This window comes from Plecotus auritus, assembly GCF_963455305.1.
Source record: "Plecotus auritus genome assembly, chromosome: 7".
Classification (NCBI taxonomy): Eukaryota; Metazoa; Chordata; class Mammalia; order Chiroptera; family Vespertilionidae; genus Plecotus; species Plecotus auritus.
In genome coordinates this window covers 169311008-169326907 of record NC_137774.1, presented here as the reverse complement: position 1 = coordinate 169326907, position 15900 = coordinate 169311008, and the positions used below count along the sequence as shown (strand labels likewise).

Here is a 15900-nt window from a genome sequence, read left to right as displayed (position 1 = left end):
ACCCAGTTAAATTTCAATTTCAGATAAACAGTGAATAATTTTTAAGTATGTCTCATGAAATATTTGGGACATTCTTATACTAAAAATAATTATTGTTTATCTGAAAATCACTATCTCCTACGTCCTGGTACCAGAACTTTATTGGGTTTTCCACTGGCTATAAAGAAACTTTGGGTGTTCTGCATTTTATCTGGCAACCCTAAATATGAAAAATAAAGGTAATTGAGGATGAAGAAAGAGAGGAAATAAGAAGATTAATATTCCATATCCATATCCCAGCCAAAGGAAGATTAGGAATTTTTTGCTTTGAGCATGAGAACCTGTGCAGATTCTGGGATTAGACATGAGTTTCCTATTGTGAGACCACACGTAGGTAGATAGCAAAAGGGTGAGAGTGTCGCATGCTTGTTTTTTGAAAAGGAAACCACGTTGGGATCACTGAATGCTGATGGGTCTTGAGCGACCCTCAGGGAGCCAAGGCAGTTCATCTTACTTGAGAAGATCCCATTTTATACCGATATCTTTTATTTATTTATTTTTAAATAAATCTTTATTCAGATTATTACAATTGTTTCTCCTTTCCCCCCCCCATAGCTCCCATTTTAAAAAGTAAAGCTTTGGAGAAACATTTTTTCATGGGAAACGTATAAGCAAAATGGGTTCGATGCATAGAACAGCTTTAGAGGTGAACCGGTTCTGTTGGTGATAGAAACAAATGGGAATTTAGTCTCATTGTATGACTATGAGTTTAATAAGTTAATGGACGTTTGCAACTCTTGAGAAGCATCAGGTGTTCCACAAGTGGCGGGAACTCAGGTGAGTTCTAAAGTACATTTCTCGTATCATTTTGTTAAAAAGCCATTTTTAACAAAGACATAATTTCTCTTTAAATTTTAATCCCAAATTGCAACAACAACAACAACAAAATGGCAATGGATTAAGGCTGGTCATAATGCGCCCTTTTCTTCAGGATAACTTTGATTTTTTTTAAATAAGATATAATAATACACTTCCACACACATACCACATACCAGCAAATACTTTTGACTCATACAAATATATATTTAGAACTAATACCTAAAAATAGTCCCACAAATGAAATAAAAATTACACAATTATCAACAGACTCAATCAACACATTTTACAAATTCTACAGAACACTTTATCATTGTCATTGGGGAAACAAACAATTTAGAGCATTATTTAAAACCGCATGTAACACAGGAGCCACCAATGAGTTATGGCAAATAGAGCATTTACACCATTGTGTCACTGAAGTCTAGTTGAAAAGACTAAAATGCTGTGAAATAAAATACTTTTTAAAAACCTTGTTTAGCATATCCTGAGGGACACTGTGCATCATTTTCTATGAGCAGTTCAGAGGGCGAGCATTCTACCTACGGAGCTCTTATTGAGTTGAGTGGCCAAAGGTTAGAAGATTGTGTCATTGGATCCGAAAAACTGTAGAACTGAAAAACTCACGAAAACATGCATTTCCTGAGGCTTCCAACTTTCCAGACTAAAATTCTAACAGGGGAGAACCTGAACAGATCAGAACCTCAAAGAGCTCAAAACAACTTTAAGTGAAGATGAGGACTTGTTTGTAATTTATATTCAAATTCCTGTTCCATTCTCTAGCTTGAAGTATAATTGACAGTGTAGTTAGACTATGACTGCTGGGCATTTCTTATTTATGATCTTCTCATTTTTCATTGGTTTCCTAGTGATTTTTCTCTTGAATATTTAAATATTTGAATTATGTTTATGCCTACTCACATAGGAAATATTGATTTTAAGAGTTAAAATGGCAACAGAATTAGGTTGAGTGATTAGAGTACAGTTTCAATTTGAATAACGTGTGTGTGTGTGTGTGTGCGTGTGTTTGTGTGTGTGTTTGCATGTGTGAAGACACACAGCATATACATGCCAAACGTTTTATGCGCTAATACATTCACTGTTAGGTGGCACTTCATGAAAGTGACTTTTCCCAATATGGCTGAAAGTGAATATTGAGGTCATCATACAGAATATCCTAAGGCCTTGAAACAATGCCTCCTCATTCTCTGCATTCACATGATTGTGTAGTAATAAGGGAGACATAAATGATAATGGCAGGAGCATTCCATTTGAGTCCTTCAAAATTACAGACAGGACAGCAAACCAAAAATGACTCTCTTTGCCTAAGTTCCCTCATCCATCCCACCTACCCCTTTGACTTCCTGCTGTAGATTAGATGGAAGTTGCATTTGTTTCTTTATTTTTTGCCTTGCAGAATTTGTGACATAAAGTCTTAAGAAACAAGCAGAACAAAAAGTACACCAAGATGTATCTTCTACCCTCTTGGGGCCTCTTTGTAGCCCTTTACTCCTAGCTTGTCTGGAAAGACACTGCCCAGCTAAGACAAAGAAGCACAGGCTGAGGGTAAGTTCTGATTGCATATTACTAGCCCTCACCGCCTGTCCACCCCCCACCGCCCAGCATGCTCCCTAAGTGCTCAGGGCAGGGCCAACAAAGGGAAGACAGCCAAAGGCACCTTCTCTTTTCTCCCCTTTCAAAGGAATCCCTTCTAGTGGACTCTCTACCTAGTTGGAAGACCCACAGTTCACTTCTATCTGCTCTCTCCATTAGAAATTAAGGCAAGTCCCTTTTCTCTCAGTGCCTGCTACATAGCATTGTGTCCACGTGGAAACAGTAACAGTGGCTTGAAGAGACCTTCTGTCAAGTATATCATTAGTAGCAATAGAAAACTTTCTCTAGTTAAGAAATTGCACAATTAGTCTAATCCTTCAGCAGGTTTTTTTTTTTTTTTCCCAGCACTGAAAGGACAAATACAGCAAAGCAATACTCTAAGCAAACTTTATAGGAAAGCTTCTAAATTCAAGAAAATACAACATAGTTACCTCTATTTCACTAATTTTCATGAATATGTTGAAAGATCTGTTTCCTGTCATATTGATAAGTTAAATCCTGTGTCATTTCAAGTGTGCTTGGCTAAAGATCTTCCTGAGGGATGAACAATGGATAGTCAGCAAGAAAACTTGCCCAAAAAGCGAATTTACAGGACATAAATTTCAATAATCCATAGTCCTTTAAAAAGGATTCATATTCAATTGCACGTAAGGAACACGTGAAAGACACAGGAAGACAATACAACTGCAAAGCAGACAGCAAACCATATTTGCAAATGATTAAGTCCCAAGCTGGATTATCTTTACAAAAATATTTGGATATGATCAGCTACTCTACTTTCAAAGGTCTTATCATTCTTTTTTATACATTGTTAAGGGTTTCACAGTCTTTAAATTATTTTATATTATCAATATTTTCACTTGAAAAAAAAAAAGAATTGGATTGTGTCTGTCCATGTCTGTGTTTGTGTGTATTTTAATCTCTCTGCATAGGAGTGGGTATGTATTGATATATTGTGTAGGGCAAAACATACACAAGTGGAATGTAGATCAGATCTGCTGCGTGTATTTGCATGGTACTTGGTCTATCAGATCTACTTATATACTTTTCATAATCATTCTCTTCAGTACAAACAATTTATCTTTCCTGCAATTGCCAATAAATACTATTTTCTGATAATGATTATTTATAACCATGTAAACAACTCTTGATTATTTATAATCTGGACACACATAATCCTAGAATCAACTCCCTTACCTAGGTCTCAGAGATTTAACCACATGCCCTACATTTAGATTAATTAGAAGCTGAGAGCACGCTTCTATTTCTGTGGGCTGTGTTTTCCCAGGAAATGATTGATGCATGATTATTTCTAAACATTAAGATACAATAATTCTTAAGAATTTCAGCAAATTTTATAATTTTTTATAAATGCCTCACTATATTCCTGTGAGGCATATAGGTAAAGATTATTGTGCTCTTTTAAGACTATTTTAGTGTTGTCAAATATCATAAAGACAACAAGGAGGAAGCAATACTCATAGTTGCATTATCTTTTTTCTTCACTGTAGACATGGACAGTCAAATGCTGGACACAGAAACTTTCACCTCTGTCTCATTTTTGACCCTTGGGAAGATGGGACCCAGAGGGGTAAGTCTGTGTCAGTTTTCAGTAGAGTCTGCTCAGGTCACACATATTTGAGCATCTGCTAAAGATGGTTAATGGATTCTTGAAACTTCATGGACAGAGTTTCAAAAGCATTGCTTTGACTCCTTCTGCCACCCTTCCTCCTTTTTCAACTTTAAGTAAAAAAAACTCCAAGTAAAGCTTCTTGAAATATGTTCCTCAAAATCTGGGATTTAAAATTACATGTTTAGAAATCGTATCAAATTAGAAATCCTATCAAATCCTATCAAAAGCTTGCACCATCTTTCATTTCTTTCTTTTTTCTTTTCTTCCCCCTCACCCCCCAACCCCTTTTCAATCAAGAGAATTGTTAGGAGAGCTTTTGTAAGAGTTCTTTGCAGAGTTCTCTGATTTTAACACACTCTTCAGTCATAATTTTTCATTTACTGGGCATTTGTAGGGCAATGTTATTAGGAGATTCTTGAATTAAATTAGCATCCATCTCTTCCAGTCCCCCCATTTAAAGTTGGCACAAGTAATTCTTCCAAAGAATTGTTTACTCTATATTTATAGCTGCCTTAAATAGAAATACAGTGAAACACTATTATTTTTGTATGACACAAAAAATCACTGATTATGGCCTTCAATATTACTGATGCAGGGAAACTGTTTTAATGCATATTTTCTATGACAAAGAGTTAGCAATGATTGCCCAATTGCAGATGACAACAGAATATTATACCATGTCCCACACAACAAATAAATTTCACTACAACAATGTAATACACATTCTGTTGGGACAGTCAATTGTTTTGAGTCCCATACAGCATCTGATTAAGAAGAGCGAGCGAAGGGGGCAGGGTGAAAGGTTCAGTTAGAGGATACAGAGAGCATAGCAGATCTAGGTTGAAATCAGAAACACAATCAAGTAAACACTTGTGAGTTATATATTACAAAGACTAATTCTGAAAAACAAATTTCACTGGTCTTTTTTAAAATCTCTAACACTAGAAGAAGATTTTGCTCATCAAATGGGAAATGAAATATTTATACTAATGCAGACTATGATAATAACCACTCAAGAATTGGATTTCCCCTTTTCCCACCCACTGCCAGCCCTAATTCCCTCAGAGACTCAGTGGAATAGGAAGATCAGAGTGTTTCTAGATAATATGCCTAATACAATGAGTCTTCTCTATCTTATTCATGAATGCTCAAAATGGTACTATCAAGTGTTGGCTTCTCCTTCATCAAAGACATAGTTGAGCTTTATGACAGTGCTGATGAAATCACCAAGTTCTACAAAATCGGCAGTGACAATATTGATGCCGCTCTCTCCTGGTTTCTGCGTGCTGACCCACTGCATCATGGCGGGAAGAGCCCTGAGAAAGGAAAGAAAAAAAGAAGTTGTGGGTTCTTGAAGTTAAAGCATGGAATGAAATACATGTGTATTTCCCTGGGTCTCAGAAAGTATATCTAGTCTATAAACTCAACCCACTGAGGCAAAAGTGGGTCAACGGCCTTGAACTACATTAATCTTATGAGTAAAATACCATAAAAATTCTGATCCATATTTTTCAGCATACACATTTTTTCTGTTATACACATAGAGAAGGATCCAGCTCCTTCTAAAGGAGCATATAATGGATCTAAAGTGTTCAATGCCTTCAGAAAATAGACTGGCAGGTGGAGAAATTTGGTCCCTCATGGCAATAGTTTCAGAAGAGAATTCTATTAAAATGAAAAATCTGGATCCTTAGAGCAGAGACACAAGCATATTCAAGTCATTAGAAAGACAGATGTTGTGGCAATGTGTGTGCAGCCACTTGGGTTTGAAGTCCATTACTTTCTGGATTTGCTAGAGCAGATGACATATTCCTATTGCCAATGTAGCATGATGTTGGTGTTTTAGGAAAGGCAGATAGTTTTGGAAAGAACCAGTGCATTTCCTGGGAAGGATGGTTGTTCAATAGATATGCTCAGGTTGAGAGGTGAGAGGAAGGGGTGGATAGGAGTGATGCTGAGGCCAATGCTGATTCTGTATTAACCTTAACTGAGTGTCTGGCTCATCAGTTCCTTAGGTTCTGGGGTACCAGGCCATGGGAGGTTCCTGAGCAACCACACTCCCACCTTAGAACCATGATCATCACAGAAACACCTCAGATTTCTCTGCTACTCAAAGATTAGGGTTCCTGGGCCTGGATTGAAAACAACTAATTGTTATCCCCATGAAGAGATATTAGGAGAACACAAGAGTGCTTGTCTGTGTTTCTGGATAAAATAAATTGCTTTGAGGATTGATAAAACATCCTTTTGGAATAGCTTGTAGTCCTCACATGAAATACAAGTATTACATTTAAAATACCATTTCTCTTCACCACCCTATTGCCCGTGTCCATGGGCTATGCATATAAGTATATAAGTTATTTGGTTTATCTCTTCTCATTCCCTCTACCCCACATCAAGGTATGTCGGTCTGTTCCATGCCTCCTTGCTTCAGATCTTATTTTGGAAGAGGGTAAAGGGGGGTGGGGGTGGGAGACATCTGTAATATCAGCAATAAAATATCTCCTACCAAGAATGCTTCAATCACCTCTCAGTGCTTTTAAGATGAAAATAAAAATCCTTAATTAACTTATAGGGCCCTGAACAATGGCTATTGATTTCAGAGAGGAAGGGAGAGGGAGAGGGAGAGGGAGAGGAAAATAAAAACATCAATGATAAGAATCATTGACCGGCTTCCTCCTGCATGCCCCACAACAGGGGATGGAGCCTACAACCTGGGCATGTTCCCTGGTTCATAGGTTGATGTTCAACCACTGAGCCATGCTGGCTGAATGTAAATTTTTTATTTGCCCTCACAAGTTTTGCCCTCTTGGGGGCAACATTGACATTGAGAATGCATGATTTATAGCAAACTGACAAGTTGAAATTATACTTAGTTGTGATGTTTTTCTATCCAGCTTTCACAATTCCAATCAAAGTCAGAAAGGGGGCTGGGGAATAAACTTGGTACACAAAGCCTCAAAGCCCTCCTCTGGAATGTGGAACTCTCCTGAGGAAAGGCATCTTCAAATAGATTCCAGGTCTCTTAGAAGAGAAACAAGTAAGTCTACAGGAGTCAGAAAATCTCCTTCCAAGAAAGCAACAGGAGGTGAGAGAGGTGGAAGCCAGAGAACTTTCAATGTTCTGGCTTTGAGAACTGGCTTTGAAAAGATTTAGGAGTTGGAAGTGCTGAGATCAGTAGCCCTCAGTGTGCTGACCTTGACTGATTAATTCATGTCAGGGTCATGAGATTAATTCAGTCTCCTACCCAGAATACTTCAATCACCTCTCAGTGCTTTTAGGATGAAAACAAAAAGTGTTAACTAACCTATAGGGCCCTGAACAATGGCTACCAGGGGCTTCTCTTGTGTCATGTCATCTCCAGTCACTCTCTCCATCACCAAGTTCTAGTCACACCCCAATCTTGCTCCTCTGGAGCAGCCTAATTTTCCTCAGGGAACTTTGTAAATGCTGCTGTTATTTGTTTGCTTTGCTTTTTGTTTATTTATAAAGAGTGGTTTTCTTTCCCGCCCCTTCACTGGACCACTCACTCATCTTTCAGGTGATATTTTAAATGTCACTTCTTCAAAACACTAGTCAGAATTATAATTATATTGATGTGTTTGACAGATATCTGTTCCTCAACTAGATTGCAATCTCTTTGAGCACCAGGCTGTGTACTTTCTCACTGGTGTATTCCCAGTCCTTAGCACAGTGCCTGGCAGACTTAGTACTCAATAAATACATGTTGAATACATGAACAGGGTTTCCCAGTCCTTAGCATAGTGCCTGGCAGACTTAGTACTCAATAAATACATGTTGAATACATGAACAGGGTTTCCCAGTCCTTAGCGTAGTGCCTCATAGACTATGCACTCAATAAATACATGTTGAATACATGAATAGGGTTTACTTTTAGAGACAAAAACTTTATTTTTAAAATAGAATATATGCAGTAATATAATTCATGAAAAGGCTACTCTGTTTTCCTTACTTTGGCTACTGCCATAGATTTCTGTTTGTGAATTCACTGCTATTTGTTTGGAAAAAAAAAAAAGTTTTTCTTAAACTAACTTGAAGAACTTTAACTTTCTATATTCGGCAGGTCTCACTTGCAAATTTTTGAATTCACCAAACAATTTGCAAAGCAACTTTCCCCACATTATACATCTAGTGCTATGAGATTATGTGTTAATGATAATGATAGCATTTTCATCACCTTCATAAAAATAAAGTTTATTAGAATTAAACTTAATTCATCAGAATTATTTAATTTAGTTGTTATCAATGTATTATTAATTTTAATTATTAAATATCATTACATAATTTAATATTTACATGTATTAGACATTAATGAGGAATCCATGTGAAATTCATATTTAGGTGTGCCTGTGTATATACATAACACTTTTACAATGAATGCATTTTATATGTGCTACCTTTCTAACTTCCTTACACTTGTGTTTCATAGTAATAAATAAACAATTGTAGATAATAAAACATCTTTTAGCAAGTTTTATTTGAACACACTTCTTTGTTTTTAAAATTGATTTTTTGAGAGATAGAGAGGGGAAGGAGAAGGAGAGAGAGATAGAAACATTGATGCAAGAGGGGAACATTGATTTGCTGCCTCCTACACACCCCCTACTGGGGATCGAGCTCAAAATCCAGGCATATGCCCTGACAGGGAATTGAACCAGTGACCTCTTGGTTCATAGGTTGACACTCAACCACTGAGCCACACCCGGGCTGAACGCATTCTTTTTTTTTTTTTTTTAATTGAAATGGATTTTTTTTTAGTGAATGAAATAGAATCTTCAAAACCAACGCATTAATTTTTACCGACCTCTTTGATGCACTGGGGATAAAGATGACTATGAAAGCATCCGAGCCTTATTACTGCTTGTCCTGAACCCAGCCTCTCCTGAGAAATGGAGACTTCATTGATCAACAAAGTTTAAAATAATGACAACAGATCTTTCTTACCCTGAACAACTGAGTCAGCCAGGAGCAACTAATTGAAATCAAATCTGACATATTTTAAAATGTGATTTCCTGTCAATCTGGCCATTTCTGAAAGATGGGAACTTTCACCAGAAAATGAAGAAAAAGACAAGATGAAAAGGAGGAACTCTTGCACCAAAGATTGGCATTTCATGCACTGACGCACCCAGCAACAAAAAGCAGCGCCTTTGCACCTGTAGGTTGAAACCCCAGGAGGGGCTTCACAATAACCTCAGGTAGACAGACAGGCACAGGTATGTCATAAATCATAACTTCTGTAAACATAGCCCATTGGTCAGCAAACTCATTAGTCAACACAGCCAAATATCAACAGGACAACGATTGAAATTTTTTTTGAGAGCCAAATTTTTTAAACTTAAACTTCTTCTAACGCCACTTCTTCAAAATAGACTCGCCCAGGCCGTGGTATTTTGTGGAAGAGCCACACTCAAGGGGCCAAAGAGTCGCATGTGGCTCACGAGCCGCAGTTTGCCGACCATGGTCATAGCCTATCAAGTTTTGCTAACACTGTTTCTGTTCAGAAAGCAGCATATCTGATTCATGTCTGATGAAAAAAAAAGCTCATTTAAAAAATATATATTTTCCTCTCAAATTGCACTTAGACAAAGAATTAAGTCATGAAATATCTGCAAAACAATGGCTTAATCAGCAACTGTGGAGATTTTAGAAGACCTGCGCTCTCCTGAAAGGACACTAAAGCCCTCCCAAGACTGCCTATAACCTGTGCCGTATGCTTTCAAAACTAAATCACTACAACTATTTAGGTGTAAAACAGAAAAGAATTAAAGGCACCGGTGACCCTGCAGTCAATCTGAATTTTCACTCTGTAGCTGTGAGAGAAAGAAATCTTTCTCTGCTTGACTTTCCCAGATTCTCTGCTCAAATGAAGTTCAAACTCCATGTGTAGCTTGATAGAGACATCTATTTAACACGTATGTGTAAGGCACCTCTCTGTGCTGCACAGTAATCTGTGTGCTGAGGACACAATGGAGCTCAGAAACGGATGAAGCCCTTGCCCTCCTGGTACCTGCAGTCCAGGAGGGGAGAGAGGAATTTATTAAAACCAAAACGATCACTTCAACTTTATTGGCACTGAGGGAGAATCTGGTCCCGACTGTAGCAATGGGTTTTATTTGTAATCCTGAGTCCCAATGTCCCCTAACGGTAAAATTAGGAATAAACACTCAGAGGTGGACATGGCCGCACAGAAGGCACTGATACCTGGGTATTCTGGGTATTATTCACATGTGGGGTCCGGAGTTCACCATATTGGCCACAGCCATGAGTGCAGAAACGCCCGGGAGTCACAGGAGCTGCTGTCCCACCAGGAATACTGGGCACGGGAATGACTAACCTTCGCCATCACCCTCACCATGCCAGCTGCTTTAAGTTGTCAAAGGGATACATATCAAGTCCTCAGGAGTCCACAGGAGTTGCTTCACCTCCTTCCCATGCCTGGCAGGCTGTTAGCCTATTTTATTTCTGTGTTTGTTTAACAAAAAGCAATGCAGTCAAATCAAAACGGAAGCAAAAGACACTGTCCCTTTCCTTTGGTGTTGGCAACACGAGCCCTTTTGACTGAGGCATGGAAGAAAACCGTTAAAAATCCACTTTCAATTAAAATAAGATCACCTCCAGGAAAAATGGTGTTTAGAGTTCATGAGATGTCCTGTGTCCTAGCGCACATCCTGTGCTCCCAGCCAAGGCTGCAGAACGGTGAGGAGACGAGGAGACGGTCTGTGTGCTGAGCCAGCCCTCCCACGGCCTCCAGCAGTGCAGACAGTTCTGTCTGCTAATTTCTAAGGGAACCCAGGAAGAAAGGAAGCTTTGCAAATTCTAGACAAAGAGACCCTTCAGTACATTCGGATTTAGATTTCCTGGAGGCAGTCAATGGGTTTTCTCCAGAGTCAAGTCTCAATACAATGAACACTTCCGGTGTGAGATCAGGGATCCCTACCTCAGTCTCTTCCTCAGTAAAATAGCCCCCACTCAGCACAGATGCTCAGGGAGTTTGGGTATTTAAAGTTCAGAAGCAATTTACTTTATTTAAATCCTAAAGTTTCTGTCTGCTGGCACCGGCCCTGCCCTCCTCCTCTTTGGAGCTGCTGCTAAACTGGGCTGAAAGTTTGCACATCTGTTTCTGCGTGGGACGAACATCTGGAGGACAATCGAGCTGTGTCCCTTGGCTTGCAGTGGTTCCCAGCTTGGGGGCCCTGGACCTGGCTGTCAGAGGTAGTCGTGTTGGAAGCCACTACAGAAATCAGTCACCCATGAAGTGTGGTCACACCAGTTAACTGAAATGCCACTTTTGTTTACAGCTGGCAGGATCATTTTATCAGTTCAGTTTTAGTGCTGACTACCTATTGCTTATGTGAGGTTCAAGTGGAATTCTGTATGCCTTTAACTGTAACCACGGGGAAATGAGTTATTGCTTATGTACATTTATGAAGAGGAGAAGGGCTCTGTGAGGGGAAATGGTGTAAGAAAAATGGTCCTGGATGGTGAAATCCTGGGAACTATTGTTCTCTATCACATTCATCTGTTCCCTCATAATGTCAACAAATATTTACTGAGCACCTACCAGGGGGCAGTGGCTGGGGCAGACACAGAGATGAATCAGACATGGTTATTGCCTTGATGATGGGACTAATTCCAGAATTACCTGAACTGTTGCAAATAGAAACTGCTGGACTGCTCAGAATAGCTTTGCCTGGAAACATTGAAAAATGATGTCCATGAAGCCTCCTTTGGGTCATGCACTAGGTGCTGGCCTCTTTCCTAGCATACGCTCCAATTCCTATGGAAAGATTCCATGGACTTTTATAAATTCATGAGGCTAAATAAAGTCTATTCTCCAAGGACTCTTAAGTTAATGAGTGTTTATTGGTTTTAATGGACTGTCTACAATCGATACAGGAGCAGTGGGAGGGCCTTGTTTGGGATACTAACAATGTGTGATCCCCGGAAGGGTACTTCTCCCCCTTGCTGCTCATTTTCCTCATTGTAAATGGGGATGATAATGGTATACGTTTCATAGTGTTCTTGCAAGAATGAAATAGAACAGCACGCAGAGGTAGGTAGTACAACATAAAAGTTAGGAATAAGGACTTTGGGGCAGACTGTTGGAGTTCAGATCCCTGCACTCAGTTCTATGGACCTGTGTGACTTTAGGAAGTCACTTAACTTCTTTTAGATTCAGTTTCCTTACTCGTGAAAGAGAATAAAAAGAGTAAATTCATGTGAAGATTAAATGGAATAACATGCATATAAAATGTAACACACTACCTGAGAGATAAGAACTCAATAGATCCTAGCTGCTACTCTCTTTTTAGTGTTAATGCTTAAAGTGATTATCATATAGTAGACAGTAAATGTTAGTTGCCTTCATTTTTCCTAGTTTTCTATTACTTTAAGTGACTACAAAGTTAGTCCTGTAGGCCTGGGCAAAACCTTTGTAGTGACTGTATTGCAGCCTGTTGCCCTGTTTTCTTCTCTCTCCCGTTAGACCCTGATCCCAAGGGAACTCAGAATAAAACTCTGCATACAAATCTCAGCATCCCAGAGTCTGCTTTTGGGGAAACCCAACCTACAAGTGTACCATTTAAAAAATATATTTTTATTGATTTCAGAGAGGAAAGGAAAGAAGAGGAAGAGAGAGATAGAAACATCAATGATGAGAGAGAATCATTGGTTGGCTACCTTCTGCACACCCCCTACTGGGGATCGAGCCCACAATGAGGCATGTGGCCTGATTGGGAATCAAACCATGACTTCTTGGTTATAGGTTGCCCCTTAACCTCTGAGCCACACCGGCTGGGCCAAGTTTATTATCTGATGGCAGGAAATTATGATCAGTAGATTCTCTTTTATCCCCCAGCCCCACCCTCTATGTCCACCCCCCACCCCACCTGCCTCCCTCTCCCTGCCCTGAAAATCAAAAGTGGCCTTTGGCAACCTTAATGAGATTAGAAAACTAAAACCATATTTCCATTTCAAAAATGTAAGGTAGGTTGTAGGCTGGTTTGAGGGTGTTTTCCTTGTTGCTGTTAAGGGTGGAGAGAGGAATCACCTGAGAAAAACCGCACTTATGTTCAGTGCTATGCACTGTGCAGACTCACTGGGGGCCTCCACCTCCTCTGGCAAAGCAGAAAGGCCACCCAAACAGGACTACCTAGAAACAGTGACCACACAGTCTTCCTCCATAAGGAGGCTTTGAATCATGGATCAGAGGCTCACGAAGGCCTACACCTACTTCTAAAGAAATCATGGTCACTCTGATGGGAGACTTTTCCAGTCCCAGCTGCCCCGCAGAAGCTGCGGGTATGTATTTTCTCATAGCAGCCTTTGGCGTATAGTACTTTGCGCACTTCCATGTCTGTGACGTGTGCTTTCAAAGAGAGTGTGGCTATAGCATCCAAAGTAGATGTTCAATTTCCAAAGAGCCAGATTCAGAAATTTCACATTTCTTAGAGAAAATGCTAACAGGCAGAATGAACACAAACAGAATTTAATTTGATCACAGTATCCCAGGTGCGAATGTGTGCCTGTGTCTGTGGGCCAAAGTAATCCTGCAGAGTCATCAGAGGTGATTTCTTTGGCCTTTTCCCCTTTAATCAGTGACAACAGCAGGTGCAAAGGGTAGAGGAGTATGACATCTGCTCTGTAAGATGATAATACTCATTAAGCTCTTAATTCTGTAATTTCCTCCTGACAGTGGTCTTACAAAGCCAGCGTCTTTTATTAGTCCTAAAAGAGTACAAAATTTTAAGTCAATTAGTCTGAGAAGAGTGTTTTCCATTGTGTTATCTGTTGCTTTTATCTTTGGGAAATCATGTTACCTGACACTTATTTAAATTGCCCACTTCAGCATGCTTTGACAACAGAGAAAATTCCTAGGAACTTAATAACATGCAACATATATTGCCAAACCATATAGGTGCCCTGTGTGTATCTTATTTGTTAATACATCCTCCCTCTTCCTTGTATGTGTCCTCCTTGCCACCTTTACAAAAGTGTCAAAGGACATCATGTTTGAAAATGCCCTTCAGATGTTTATAAATAGTCATCACATTCTATGTAAAAATGTTTCCATGGAATAATACCACATGGGATATTGGAAGATATTCTCAAAACAAATAAATATTCCTTTGGTCAAATACATTTAGGTAATGTTGAAGCCTCTTTGATGTTCACAATATTTATGATAGCATATTATCATATTAAGGACATTGAGATGTTATTGGAATAAGTTAAGAACTTACTAGTATTTCCCTGAGTTAAAACTTACCTGTTCCCAAGAATAGTCTCACAACCACCAACACATGTAAACACACACACACACACACACACACACACACACACACACACACCCTTCTTATTTCTTCTTAGAGACCAATAGATATGTGGAGGACCTAATGTTCTACAGAATGCTGTCTGGAACTATTGTCATTCAGGGACCTTTTCAAGGGGTCAACTCTGCCATTTGTTTCAGGGATTTGAAGTTCTCACAAGCCCCGTGAGGCAGACCCTCTCATCTTTGAACTGTCCCCACTACTAGAAGTTTTCTGACCACACACTAGTCTATCCCTCTTCAACATGATATTCCCTTAAATATTTGACAATAATTGGGACTCTCCTACCCCACCATCTGCATCACCCCTTCTCCATCTCAAATACCCATTTCCTTTCCTTAGATCATTCTGTTTGGAACCCTCTTACTGTCCTTGTCACTCTCTTCTAAACACTCCACTTTGTCTATGCTTCTTCCAAAAGAGTGCCTGAAAAATAATGCACTTTTCTAACCTGGGTGCAGAGTATAAGAGTATCTCCACCCTCATTCTGGATACTGTTGTTCTCTTATTATGGCCAAAGAGCATTCTGACTATTTCTCTGTTGTTACCACCAAAGTCATTCCATCGTCACCTTTCCCCTGAAATTCTTTAACAGCTTCTTCTGAAGGAAGCAGGAGCCGTGGAGGAAAAGCAAGTCTATTTCTACAAGAGTCAACACACTTGTCTTTTCCTTCCAGCTTAGGGAATCTTCTCTCTGCTGCCCAAGAAGACACAGAGCATGCAGGAGCTGAGGTCCCTGCATGCTCCGTGTAGCACAGCTCTTGAGAGTGGCCTGAGGCTGGAGAGGGGCTGAAGATTGGGAAGTGGGAGCAGATGAGAAACATGGAAGTTTTGATGCTTCAGGAGGCAAAGCAACGGTATTGTCAGGGGATGTTAGCCATTCAGGTAAGTCTCTGCTGGGTTGTTTTAGAGTTAAGATCTTAACATCAGAACAACTGTGCAGATACAAAGAAATGTTTTAAGTAATATAATTCCCCCCTCAACATCTGTAATCTCATATGCATGTGAATACTTGGTCATGTGAATTATCTGCCGACTTGATTGAGTTTGCACTTAGCATGTTGCAGAAGCAGGGTTTGGTGAGGTGACATAATGACAATAATGCTGTCCTTCCTCAGGGCTGGTGCTCACTCTGGCTTTAATTAAGTCATTAATTAACTAGCTATTGAGTCTAAGAGTCCCTGAACCTAGAATGTGCTATATGAAAGAGGAGCATTGTTAGTAACTGTGTCTGGTTGTGTTTTAGGGAAGGGTTTGAAAATGTGGTCCTAAAAGAACCCTTGCTACACTTTTTTCTATTTATTTATCTCTCTATTGTTGAGTTTATTGGGATGACATTGGTTACTAAAATTATACAGGTTTCAAGTGTCCAGCTCTATAATACATCATATGTGTACTGCATCGTGCATTCACCACCCAAAGTCAAGTCTCCTTCTGTCACCT

At 39.4% G+C, this 15900-nt stretch overlaps 1 protein-coding gene across 1 annotated transcript in view; it reads right to left on the bottom strand.

The window, feature by feature from the left end:
* Positions 1-728: 728 nt before the first annotated feature.
* Positions 729-15900, bottom strand: part of PLCXD3 (phosphatidylinositol specific phospholipase C X domain containing 3) — a 136134-nt gene continuing 120962 nt past the window's right edge. Inside the window, exon 3 of the mRNA XM_080677295.1 lies at positions 729-5418. Within this exon, the coding sequence (XP_080533421.1) occupies positions 5265-5418 (154 nt within the window). The 3' untranslated portion in view covers positions 729-5264. The remainder of the gene's footprint in view (positions 5419-15900) is intronic.